The sequence below is a fragment of the Microcebus murinus genome, chromosome 16, assembly GCF_040939455.1.
Source record: "Microcebus murinus isolate Inina chromosome 16, M.murinus_Inina_mat1.0, whole genome shotgun sequence".
NCBI classification, from domain to species: Eukaryota; Metazoa; Chordata; class Mammalia; order Primates; family Cheirogaleidae; genus Microcebus; species Microcebus murinus.
The window spans coordinates 62,292,393-62,305,046 of NC_134119.1; the positions used below are offsets into that span (position 1 = coordinate 62,292,393).

Here is a 12,654-nt window from a genome sequence, read left to right on the forward strand (position 1 = left end):
GCCAGTTAGTCTCAAGGTATGGGCTGGGGCATCCCTCACAAGAGGCCAAAGTCGGTAGCACTAAAGGACCCTAGAGTGCTACCCTCCCTGTTCCCAGAGGGGCAGGGAGGGTAGCTCTGGAAGTCCCATGCCCTGCAGGTCTATGTGCTGGGCAGCAGCACCCTCTGCTGGCGTCTCAGGGTAATAACGTCTAGGGATAGCCCATCCCCGCTCATCTGGTGCGGGAAATAGGAACCTCATTGGCTTTCTTCCACAACTCCAGAAAGCAAGTTAAGTTCTTCCTCCGCTCTCAGCCACAGTCTGGATTATTACACTAGCTTCCTCATAGATGTCATATCTCCATTCCCTTACCTTGATCCCCTTGCACTCTCCTTGTATGGTAAGGGAGTTAAGCTCCTTAAGGTGGCTTACCAGGCCCTTCATGGCCTGGCCTAGCACCTGGTAACCTCACTGGCTCCGCCTCTTTCTGCTCCCCTTTTGAACATAAGATGAATGTTCTTTTGTTCTGGAGGTGAGTGAGGTCACAAATCCTTTTTCTAACCTGCAAACACCATGAACCTCTGCCTTGGAGAACACAGGTGTACGTGGAATTTTGTGTAAAGATTAATGATATTAAATCTTCCACAACCTGGCACGGTGGCTCACGCCTGTAATCCTAGCACTCTGGGAGGCCAAGAGGGACAGATTGAGCTCAGTTCGAGACCAGCCTGAGCAAGAGCGAGACCCTGTCTCTACAAAAAATAGAAAAAGTTAGCCAGGCATGGTGACGCATGCCTGTAGTCCCAGCTACTTGGGAGGCTGAGGCAGAAGGATGGCTTGAGCCCAGGAGTTTGAGGTTCTGTGAGCTAGGCTGACGGCACTCTAGCCGGGGCAACAGAGTGAGACTCTGTCTCAAAAATAAATGAAATCTTCCACAACCCAATCATGGCCTTCAAGTCAGAACTCCTTTCTTAATCCCTGACTGTATGGAAGTGCTTGCAGCAACTGGAACTATCCATGCCTGCCAGCCTCCTGCCTGAGACCCTTCCCTACCTTCCTTTTACCCTAGTTCCTGCTAATCCTTCAGGTCTCAGCTTGGCGGGTGCCCTCCTCCCAGAAAGAAGCCTTTCCTGACCTTTCTGGCTGGGGTGGGCGGCTCGCTCAGCCCACTGGGTCCATCAGAGCCCTGGCCACTCAGGGTGGTCATTGGTGACATGCCTGTCCACTCTCGGTAACAGACAACTAAATGTGAGTCCCTACCCAACTCATATGGCAAGTCAAAACCACGGCTGTCTCCCTTCTTATCTGCAGATTTCCTCCACGTCCTGACGACACAAAATGGGAAGTTTTATCTCTAGTTTCACCAGCCAGAAACTGAGTATGATGACAAGGCTTAGTAAATATCCCTGAGGTAGTGAAATGAAAGGGGTAGGCTGGGGTCTAAACCAGAGCACAAACCCTCAGAGTGTGACAGGGCCAGGCCCTGGAAGGGCGGTCGTTCAACCATCCCAAAATTAAGCACGCCGGGAGCTAGAGTCACAACTGTGGTTCGAGTCCCTTCTGATTGTCCAACTTCAGACAGGAGAGGCTGAACGGGCTCTGTCTCACCCGGGCGCCCTTTTCCTTCCTGGCTGCTGGGGGCGGGACCCGAGGGAGGCACGCATGCGCATAGGAAGGTCGGCATTCGGACCGGAACTTTGGTGCTTGGGCATAGAGGAGCACCCGGCTCCGTGAACCTTCTCGGCCGGAAGTGGTTCCTCAGTTTGTGGGGCGGAGGTTGGCGTGCGGATTCCTCCACGGCGGTTGACAAGTCGGAGAAAATCAGGATGGACGCCGTAGCGACCGCAGCGGCAACGAAAGAACCCGAGGAGGGTGAGGTCCTGGCCACGCGGAGGCGGCGGGAGGGTGCAGCTGCGGTGCCACTAGGAAATGATTCCCCGGGAACGCGAAGGAGGACTCTTTATAGGGGGACACCTGAGGTCAGCCTTACCTGTTCCCTCTACCACTTTGTGTAGATTGTCTCATTTCTTGTCTCAGGCTGACCTCTTTTCCCTCCATTCCCTCCTCCGAAATTAACCTCTTCCTAGTTCGTGGCCCACTATTTCCTTATCAAGCCCTCAGGTTAACGAAAACCTCGCCCCTTCACGGGGCTAATTCTCCCACTGTCTCAGACCAGCCCTTCTCAAGTTTCCTCCTTTGTGCCTGAGCCTTCTCGTGCCCCTAGCTAACCTGTCCCCTGCAAACCAAGACTGACGGTTCCCCCATTTCATTGTAACTTCCCTTCCTCCAGAGTCTGCAATCTAGTCTGCCTTTTCAGTCTTCACTCCACTTATGTGCTCCCCCATCTTTCTCCGTTGCATTTTCAATCTCTTATTTCTCCTGATGCCTTCCCGTCAGTATCTAAAATTCTTTTGTTTTCCTCATTTTAAAATTCCATCCCACTGCTTCAAATGGTGTGGTTGAAGTTCGCTGAAACACTACTGGCCAAGAGTTGATCTTTGTTGAAGCCAGATGATGGGTATATGTAGGTAGGGGGAAGGGTGTCATACTTTCTACTTTTGTGTATGTTTGACATTTTACCTAAGAAAAAAAAATTTTTTAGCCTAAAAAGAAAATCTTTCCCTTGTCCCCATGCTGCCTTCCAGTCACCATCTGTTTTCTCCAGAGATTCTTTTTTTGTTTTGTTTTGTTTTTTGAGACAGAGTCTCACTTTGTCTCCCAGGCTAGAGTGAGTGCCATGGCGCCAGCCTAGCTCACAGCAACCTCAAACTCCTAGGCTCAAGTGATCCTGCTGCCTCAGCCTCCCAAGTAGCTGGGACTACAGGCATGCGCCACCATGCCCGGCTAATTTTTTCTTTATATATATTAGTTGGCCAATTAATTTCTTTCCATTTATAGTAGAGACAGGGTCTCGCTCTTGCTCAGGCTGGTTTCGAACTCCTGACCTTGAGCAATCCACCCGCCTCAGCCTCCCAGAGTGTTCTCCAGAGATTCTTGTATACATGTCTCTATTTTCTCACCTCCCATCCACTGAAGTCTGGCCTTTGCCCTCAGAAACTGCTCTGATTAGGATCCCCAATAACTTCCTACCCATGCAGAAAAAGAACACCCATTTGGGTTTCTTCTTACTAGCCTTGACTGGAATTCAGTTCTAGCCATTGACTCCTTCATTCTTCTTATAAGTTTTCCCTTGGTTTCTGTAATGCCATGCTTCCTGATTTCCTTCTTATCTCTCAGTGTGTTCCTTCTCAGCCTCCAGATTCATTTCTCAGAGCAACTCTAACAAAGTACCACAAACTGGGTGGCTTAAAACAACAAAAATTTATTTTCTCACTGTTCTCGAGGCCAGAAGCCTGAAATCAGTATGACTGGGGTGAAATCCAGGTGTCAGCAGGGTCATGCTCCCCCACAGACTCTAGGGGAGAACCTGTTCCTTGCCTCTTCTAGCCAGCAGTGGCTTCTGGAATTCCTTGGTTTGTGGCCACATCATCCAATCTCTGCTTCCAATCTCTTGCTTTCTGTGTGTATATCCTATAGAACACTTGTGATTGCATTTAGGGCCCACCTGGATAATCCAGGATACTCTCCAAGGTGAGATCCTTGATTTAATCATACCTGTGAAAATCCTGTCCCTGCCCCCCCCACCCCATCTAAGGCAGGATTCACAGATTCCGGGCTATCTTTTAAGACGTGGCTATTCTTTTGGTGGCCAGTCTTTAGCTTCACAGGCATGTCCTCTCCCCATCTATTCAGTGCTTCTTCTTGTCTCCTCTTCTCTTCTGATCCCTTCCCCACCCCTCATTTCCCATAGCTTTAGTTCTTGTCTTGACTCTGGTAACACCCACAACTCTGTCTCCAGCCCAGCACTTCTCTCCTGAGAAGTCCAAAGGCCCATGTGTCGGCAGTGGAACCTCATCCTGAGTGCTTCTCTCTCCTCCCAGCCTTCAGCCCCATGGCTTGTCCACTTGGCCTCCTGAGCATCTTTCTGATCACCCCCCTGCCCACTCTTCCATCCCCTCTTCCCCTGCCCTTGTCCAGATCAGTCTTCTCCTAGCTCAATGATGGAAATCCTCTCAGAAACCCACTAAACTTGTAACTGTCACTGTAACTCCTCCCCATCCCAGCTAAGCTACCTAAAGGAGTTGTCTCTACTTTCTGTCTTCACTTATGTTCTGCTTGCTCCAGTTCCCACCACTCTTGGGAAACAGCTCTTACCAAGGTTTGCCGGGCACTCAGCTTTCCTGTTATCTTTTCCCATATTATCTTTGTCCCACATCTACCTGTGCACTCCCTGAGGGCAGGAGCTAGACTGGATTTCGTCTGTGGATCCTCAGCATTGCCTGGCTTAGAGTTGCTGAAGAGTAGTTGGCTGAATATGTGAATGCTTAAGAGAGAGGGACTGAATGAGTGAACAAGTTAGTGAATGTATTCATGATTTTGTGAACAAGTGAAAAGTCAAAGAATTAAGTGCATCAAAAAGTTAGGCCTGGTCAGGTGTGGTGGCTCACACCTGTAATCCTAGCACTCTGGGAGGCCAAGGCGAGCTGATTGCTCTAGGTAAGGAGTTCAAAACCAGCCTGAGCAAGAGCGAGACCCTGTCTCTACTATAAAAATAGAAAGAAATTAATTGTCTAACTAATATATAGAGAGAGAAAAAAATTAGCCGAGCATGGTGGCATATGCCTGTAGTCCCAGCTACTCGGGAGGCTGAGGCAGGAGGATCGCTTGAGCCCAGGAGTTTGAGGTTGCTGTGAGCTAGGCCGACGCCACGGCACTCACTCTAGCCTGGGCAACAAAGCGGAACTCTGTCTCAAAAAAAAAAAAACAATCAGGCCTCACGGCCTTTGCATTAGTTGTTTCCTCTTTATTTTTCTTCATAGCTCTAGGAAATACCTAACACAGTATAAATTTTCAGTAATTAGGTGGATAATCATCTGTGTCCTCCACTAAAATGTCAACTTTTTTTTTTTTTTTTTTGAGACAGAGTCTCACTTTGTTGCTCAGGCTAGAGTGAGTGCCGTGGCGTCAGCCTAGCTCACAGCAACCTCAAACTCCTGGGCTCAATGATCCTTCTGCTTCAGCCTCCCGAGTAGCTGGGACTACAGGCATGCGCCACCATGCCCAACTAATTTTTTCTATATATATTAGTTGGCCAATTAGTTTCTTTCTATTTATAGTAGAGACGGGGTCTCGCTCTTGCTCAGGCTCGTTTCGAACTCCTGACCTCGAGCAATCCTCCCGCCTCGGTCTCCCAGAGTGCTAGGATTACAGGTGTGAGCCACCGCGCCTGGCCAGAAATGTCAACTTTTTGCCTACTGTGGTATCTCTAGGGCCTAGTAACAGTGCCCACAATGTATAGCTGCTCAGTAAATGTGAATTGACTGGGTGATTGAGCACCCAGTCCCTTTCTACCCAATCCCTTCTCCCTCCCTCCCTCCCATCCCTGAACTAATAAAGCCCCCACCCCTTACAGGCTACACAGAGCCCAGACCTGGGCACTGGGGGGAGCTGAGCTGGACACCAGTCCCATCCCGACCCCAGGACAAGGTGGAAGCAGCTAAGGTGGTGCCAGAGGCCCTGGACAACAGTGCCCCCAGGGCTGAAAACGCAGCGGTGAGCGCCATGCTGCATGCTGTGGCTGCCAGCCGCCTACCTGTGTGCAGCCAGCAGCAGGGAGAGCCTGATCTGACAGAGCGGGAGAAGGTGGCCATCCTGGGCCAGCTGTACCACGAGAAGCCACTGGTATTCCTGGAGCGCTTCCGCACAGGCCTCCGAGAGGAGCACCTGGCCTGCTTCGGCCATCTGCGAGGTGACCACCGTGCAGACTTCTACTGTGCTGAGGTGGCCCGGCAGAACACTGCCCGGCCCCGAACCCTGCGCACCCGCCTGCGTAACCGGCGCTACGCTGCCCTGCGAGAGCTGATCCAAGGTGTGGGGGGCAGATGGGCGAGGGCAGGCACAGATGGGGACGAGGGGAGACTGAAGCAGAGGGAGTGAGAAACAAGGATGCGAGAACAGAGACACAGCTCCTGGGAGATGCGTTTTGAGACAAGAAGCCAGGGGCACAGAGAGTGACTGAGACAGAAACGTGAAGTAAGAGAGATGGATAGAGACAGACAAGGGCTCAGGGGAAGAGAACGGGACTGACAGTGAGAAGGGATCAGAATTCAGTAGATGACAGAAGAAGTGGCCTTGCAGATCAGTGGGGCTAGAACATAGAACGCAGCTCTATGTTCTAGGTTTTCCCTAAGGACTGTGAGATCCCTACCTCACACCATATGCAAAGGCATCAGAGGAAACCAAGGGAAGTAAGTTTATGACCTTGGGGACCCAGGAGCCTTGAACAAAACACACGTGAAAACCATGAAGGAAAACATTGATACCTTTTTGACCACAACATAATTAAAAACATCTTTGTGACCAAAGGTAACAGAACCAAAGTTAAAAAATGACAACAAATGAAACGGAGTAAGTTGAGGTCTAATTAGAGAGAAGGCACAAGCTATAGAGAGGCTGATAATAGAAAGAGTGAGATATGGGTACAGATGGGGGATGAGGATGAAGAAAGGAAGAAAGGAAGGGGAAGAAGGAATGAATGAATGAGGTGTGGTTAGGTGACAGAAACTGAGAAGGCAGGAAAGATAGGGAGATGGGGACAGAGCAAGAAAGGAAGAGAAGGCCGGGCATGGTGGCTCACACCTGTAATCCTAGCACTCTGGGAGGCCGAGGCAGGCGGATTGCTCGAGGTCAGGAGTTCGAAACCAGCCTGAGTAAGAGCGAGACCCCGTTTCTACTCTAAATAGAAAGAAAGTAATTGGCCAACTAATATATATAGAAAAAAAAAATTAGCCGGGCATAGTGGCACATGCCTGTCGTCCCAGCTACTCGGGAGGCTGAGGCAGCAGGATTGCTTGAGCCCAGGAGTTTGAGGTTGCTGTGAGCTAGGCTGATGCCATGGCACTCACTCTAGCCTGGCCAACAAAGCGAGACTCTGTCTCAAAAAAAAAGAAAGGAAGAGAACAGAGTCCCAGAGAGAGAGAAGGTGACAGTCTGAGCTAGGGAGAAGGAGGGATAGAAATGGAATCTGGTAGAGGAACCCATAAACGGCTGGGCGTAAGAAAGCTAGCAGGATGGGTGAGCAGGACAGGGACTACAGAGGCCAGGAATCTGAGTGGCTGCTTGGCTCTGGGCTCTGAAGGCAGGGCTGGGGCCAGTGGAGGGGAGGGGCCAAGGCAGGTCTGACTGTTACCTGAGGGATAGAGCCAAGGAACAGGCAGCCAAGGTCAATGTGAAGAACCTAGGTTTCAGGGCGGAGGGAAAGCCAGGCCCATGGGGGTGGGGTGGCTGCAGAGAGGACCACTCTGGGGAGAGATCAGACCTGGGAGGACCCGGCTCTCACCAGGGACACCAGTGTGGGCACATGCTCTGCCTGACCTGGACCCCATGCACACACACCAGACCCACATGGACGTGTGCACAAACACAGCCAATGGTGCAGGCGTGCCCAGCCGTTTCCACTGCCAGCCAGACCAGCAAACAGGTACACACAGCCTGCGGACGACACAGCCTGCCTGTGTTGTCCTGCGTGCTGACTCCAGACACGTGGGTACCTATGGGCAGTGTGCTGACACTTGTGGGGAGATGTGTGTGTACCTGTGACTGTGCACATACCAAGGGCAGGGCCTTGTGAACCCTGCCCAGACGCAGTGGTGCGTAGGTTCCAGACCACCAGTGCCTCAGAGGCTGATGTACCCGGGCCTGCCTTGCACACATGTTTGGACACGTGAATACATGCGTAGATACAGATCTGGTCATTCGCACACACTCAGTCACATGCGTGAATATTCAGGCACACACCTCAGGCATCTGTGCATATTTTCCTGCGTATTTGAATGTGTGCACACATACACATGGACACACATCTGTTCAGACATGCTCACCTCATGCCCACCCTGCCTCTCCTCTGCACAGGGGGCGAGTACTTCAGTGACGAGCAGATGCGGTTCCGGGCCCCGCTGCTGTACGAGCAGTACATTGGGCAGTACCTAACCCAGGAGGAGCTCAGTGCCAGGGACCCACCCCAGCAGCCCCCCAAGCCCGGCTGCCCCGGCACACCCGCCTGCCCGCTCTCTGACCTGCTGCTGCAGTCCTACCAGGAGAGAGAGCTGCAGCAGCGGCTGCTCCAGCAGCAGGAGGAGGAGGAGGCCTGCTTGGAGGAGGAGGAAGAAGAGGAAGACAGTGATGAGGAAGGTGAGGGCCAGTAAGAGGGAGACCCCACTGTCCAGACACCCCAGCCCCAGGCCTGTCTGTCTCTCATGGCACCAGGCAGAGCCCCCAACCTGCAAAAGCAAACGTCCCATCCTCTCCTGCCTGGCCTACCCTCCCCCCTGCAGTCCCTTCCAATCTCTCCAGCATTCCTGTCCCCACTCCTTAAAGACGCCAGGTGATTTCTCACCTCCAGACCTTTGCCAGGAATGCCTTGCTTCCCACCCTTCAGGTCTCACGTCCTGGCCCTGGTATACGGTCTCCAGAGCACTGTACTGTCATATGTGTTTGATGTGTGCCCTCAGAGGGCAGGGACTAGGGCTGTCCAGGTCTTTGCTGTGTTCCCAGTGCCACCCAGACAGGGCCAGGCACAGAGGCAGCAGCTCGCTGTACACTGTATGTTCCGTGCCTGCCAAGCGTACCCTCATTCACATCCCCATGGTATGTCGCTACAGACCAGAGGTCAGGCAAAGATTCAGAGGCCTGGGTCCCCGACTCGGAGGAGAGGCTCATCCTGCGGGAGGAGTTCACCAGCCGGATGCACCAGCGCTTCCTGGACGGCAAGGACGGGGACTTCGACTACAGGTGCTCCTGTGCCCCACCTCCCCATGCCCGAGCCCAGCACCCCACAGCCACATGCCAGATCCCGTGCGCATCCAGGGGGGGCCTCCCTCTGTGGTGCTAGAAGGCCCTGGAACAGCTCCAGGTCATGGGCCCTGGGTCAGACAGCTAAACGAAGGGGCTGAGTGACCTTGGACCAGTCTTGTCTGTCTCAGAGCCTCAGTCACCTCATCCGTAAGGAGGGGAGTGAGCGGGGATGACATGTAGCTCAATGCTGATGAAACACTGAAACATTACGTTCTGGCAGGTGGCAGAGGCCTGGTCGGCTGCCACGACCCCAGGCGTCCCCAGGAAGCCAATCTCTTCATGCTGCAGGAAGTAACCCCCGGCAGGGTCAATGCCTGGCATGGGGGGGGGTGTGGTGGGTACCCCGTGGTGCCAGTTGTTCATGTCTCCGGTATAACCTAAGGGGTGAGACGTGTAGACCACCTGGCTTTGGAAAGGGATTTGACCATCAGGGAGAAGGACCCAGAAGAGTAACATATCAGAGTGAAAGATAAATGGTTTTGTCATCTGAGGCAGTCTTCCCTTGTGGTCCCAAACACCAGGGCTGGTAGCAGAGGGACCCTCCTTTGTTTTAGATCCAGCCCTGATAACACGTGGAACTCTGTGACCACAAATAGGTGGCCCCTTGCTGGGTTATCAGTAACATGGGGATTATGGTGGCACTGCCACAGGGCTAAGCCTCCAGTCAGCACCTAGTGACTGGAGCAGTGTGGCCCATTCTGGCATCCCCTGGCTCTTGCACCAAATCTGGATGATTTGCATCCAGCCAGGACAGGCCACTCCGAGCCTCAGTCCCCACGCACGCTGGTGAGACGAGTGCCTGGGCCGTGGGGAGCCCGCGGTGAGTGGGCACCACTGCCACTGCTAACCCAGGGGCCCAGGGGGAAGTCTGGGGTGGTGGGGACCAAAGCCTGTCCCCTCAGGAGGGTAGCTGTTGGGCAGCAGTGGCCCAAGTGTGTCCCTGATGTGTCCCTCACCAGTGCATTCAGTCAGCACATGCTGAGTGTCTGCTGCTTCCTGGCTCTGGGGAATGAGGCAGGAAACAGAACCAAGGACAGGAGCCCACACTAGTGAGGACGATAAGGAGTTTTTAGCTATCTTGTTGGGGGGGACATGAAGAAAAAGAAAGAGTAAAGGGAGGGGGTGACAGGGTAGCCTTTGAAGTCCTCTCTGAGACGGTGACGTGAGAAAAGACCCACAGGAAGTGGAGGGAAGAGCCTTCCGGCTGGGGCGGCAGGAGGTGTGCGAACCCTGAGGTGGCAGTGAGCAACAGCAAGGTGACCGGGATGGCGGGAGCAGTCAGGTCAAGCAGGGCTTGGTGACCAAGTGAGTGCAGTGAGGATGACTTACTGCCTCCAAGCAGGGTGAGTCTTCGGCCTGGAACTGGTGACCCTACTGTTGACTTTTTGGGCCAGGTGGTTCTTTGTCGTAGGCGCCGTCCTGTGTGGGAGGGCCCTTAGCAGCACCCCGGCCTCTGCCCACTAGATCCAGGTAGCAGGCCTCCAGCTGTGACAATCAGAATGTCAAAACGCCTTGGGGGGCAAAATCACCCACTTAAGAACCGCTGCCTGTCTCAGGAATGTGAGTCCGTGTGTCGCCACATTTTCCAGCTCTTTAACGGAAACCAGAGTTTATATGTAAAATCTCTGCCTTGGAAAATGTTGCCTTTTGTTTTAAGCTCTGAGGGGCCAGTTATCCCCCTCTGAGGGTCAGCTGACCACAGCAGCCAGCACATGGCCTTTGACCTCAGGGGCTCAGGTCCCCTTTTTTTTTTTGAGACAGAGTCTCACTCTGTTGCCCGGGCTACAGTGCCGTGGTGTCATCCTAGCTCACAGCAACCTCAAACTCCTGGGCTCAAGCAATCCTCCTGCGTCAGCCTCCCCAGTAGCTGGGACTACAGGCATGTGCCACCATGCCCGGCTGATTTTTTCTATATAGATTTTTAGTTGGCCAATTAATTTCTATTTTTAGTAGAGACAGGTCTCGCTCTTGCTCAGGCTGGTCTGTTACTCCTGACCTTGAGCAATCCACCCGCCTCAGCCTCCCAGAGTGCTGGGATTACAGGTGTGACCCACTGCACCCAGCCAGGGCTCAGGCCCTTGACCTCGGCCTCCCAGGGTGCCAGAAAGACTCACCCCTGACAGCCCTCTCCCCTTGCAGCGCCGTGGACGACAACCCCGACTTCGACAACCTGGACATTGTGGCTCGGGATGAGGAGGAGAGGTACTTCGATGAGGAGGAGCCCGAGGATGCGCCCAGCCCAGAGCTGGATGGGGACTGACAGCCGCCACCCTCTTGCCGGCCACCTGCCCTGTCCCTTGTCCCAACAAGGCAGCTGATTACAGGCCGGCTCAGTGACTCTTTCTCTAGGGGGACATCCGGGCAGCACCTGTCCACACCAGCCTCACTGGCTCTAGTCTCATCTCACATAATCCCCTCACTTCTGTCTCTGGGGTTCCCTACCTTTCTCCCTCTTTCCCCACTGTCTCCTGCCTGTCACTCTTGCTGTCTCTCTGGGTTACTTCTGTGTCTCTCTGTCCACATCTCACTGCCCAGCGCCCTTCTCCCTCTGCTTTGGGCTTTGTGCCTGTGGCTAGAGCTGGCCAGGCCAAGCGACACCTGACCCCAGGTGCAGCTGCCTCTCGCCCGTTGCTCTGTGTCTTTCTCCACCTCTGTGTCTGGGCCGCTGTCCTGCTCGTGACCTCCTTGCTCTGTATGTTCCCATCTCTGTCGGCCTCACTCTGGGCCTGCTGTTTTCCTGCCTGTACACTTCCGCTTCCCTCTCGGCCTCTGTACTGTCACCGTCCCTCTCTGTGTCTCAGCCTTTATCTCCCTGGGTTTTGGGCCCCCCACCCCGGCCCCACTCCACACCCTGGGCCCCTTCTTCCGCCTCCCCCCAAGCCTGACTGCTGCGTAAGGCAGCGTCGTGGGCAGAGAGGAGACGGGGGTGACCACCTCCACCTCACGACCCAGGCTGGGGTGAGCAGGAGCAGAACTGGGGATCACAGGGCCTGCCAACCTGGGCATGGAGAGAGGGGGTGCAGGAAGGGGGGAGCTCCCCTCCCAGCTCTCCCAACCCCCCCTCTGCCCAGCCACAATTTTCCCTTCCTTCACTTCCTCCACCTCCCTCTCCCTCTCCTGTTTACACTCCCCAAATACGCACAGTCTGTTATCATGGGTCCTGAGTCATCACACACACACATACACAGCCTGCCCCAGCGTCCCTGCCCCCAGCCAGCCACAGGGCCCGCCCCACAGAGCCCCCTGCCGCCCTAGGCTAATGGGAGCCAGATGGCCGCCTGGTGACTCAGCCACTGGCCTGTGGGAACCCAGGCGTCCCGCCTTCCCATGCCCCCACACCCAGCTCCTGCAGGAGACACACACAGACTGGCCACTGGGGGCAGGGCACAGGCCAGAAGCCAGCAAGGTGGGGCCTGGGGAACCCTCACTCTGGTGAGATGGAGTGGTGGCATCCTGCCCTGGCCGAGCCTGAGGGAGCCTCAAAACTGCCTCCTGGGGCCCTGGTTCCTGACCTCCGGCCTCAGCTCTCCCCTCGGGTCAGCCAGGATTGGAGCCAGACATGAAAGTGAGAGCCGGACAGAGCAGAGGGATGTTCAGACGCAGCAGCTATTAAATAATGAAAGTGCTGGCTGCTGAGCAGTCCTGTCCTCTGCCGGGCCCCAGCAAAGTGCCTGACACCAAGCTGAATCCTCCAAACTGCCCCGGGAACTAGGGTCCCTTAGCTCTGCTTCACAGATGGGTCAGAGAGGCCCAGAAAGGAGA

At 54.2% G+C, this 12,654-nt stretch overlaps 1 protein-coding gene across 1 annotated transcript; it reads left to right on the forward strand.

Annotated features, from left to right (window-relative positions):
* The first annotated feature begins 1,639 nt into the window (after nucleotides 1–1,639).
* On the forward strand, nucleotides 1,640–11,215 carry CCDC97 (coiled-coil domain containing 97). The gene is made up of 5 exons (XM_012760742.3): nucleotides 1,640–1,851; nucleotides 5,453–5,908; nucleotides 7,951–8,229; nucleotides 8,700–8,829; nucleotides 11,032–11,215. The coding sequence occupies exons 1-5, from the start codon at nucleotides 1,806–1,808 to the stop codon at nucleotides 11,150–11,152; spliced, it is 1,032 nt and encodes a 343-aa protein (XP_012616196.1). The 5' UTR covers nucleotides 1,640–1,805; the 3' UTR covers nucleotides 11,153–11,215.
* Nucleotides 11,216–12,654: the final 1,439 nt, after the last annotated feature.

Coding starts and splice junctions, on each gene's coding strand:
- CCDC97 (XM_012760742.3), top strand. CDS start 1,806: ATGGACGCCGTAGCGACCGCAGCGGCAACGAAAGAACCCGAGGAGG. Junction 5,909..7,950: donor CCTGCGAGAGCTGATCCAAG/GTGTGGGGGGCA, acceptor TCCTCTGCACAG/GGGGCGAGTACTTCAGTGAC. Junction 8,830..11,031: donor GACGGGGACTTCGACTACAG/GTGCTCCTGTGC, acceptor CTCCCCTTGCAG/CGCCGTGGACGACAACCCCG.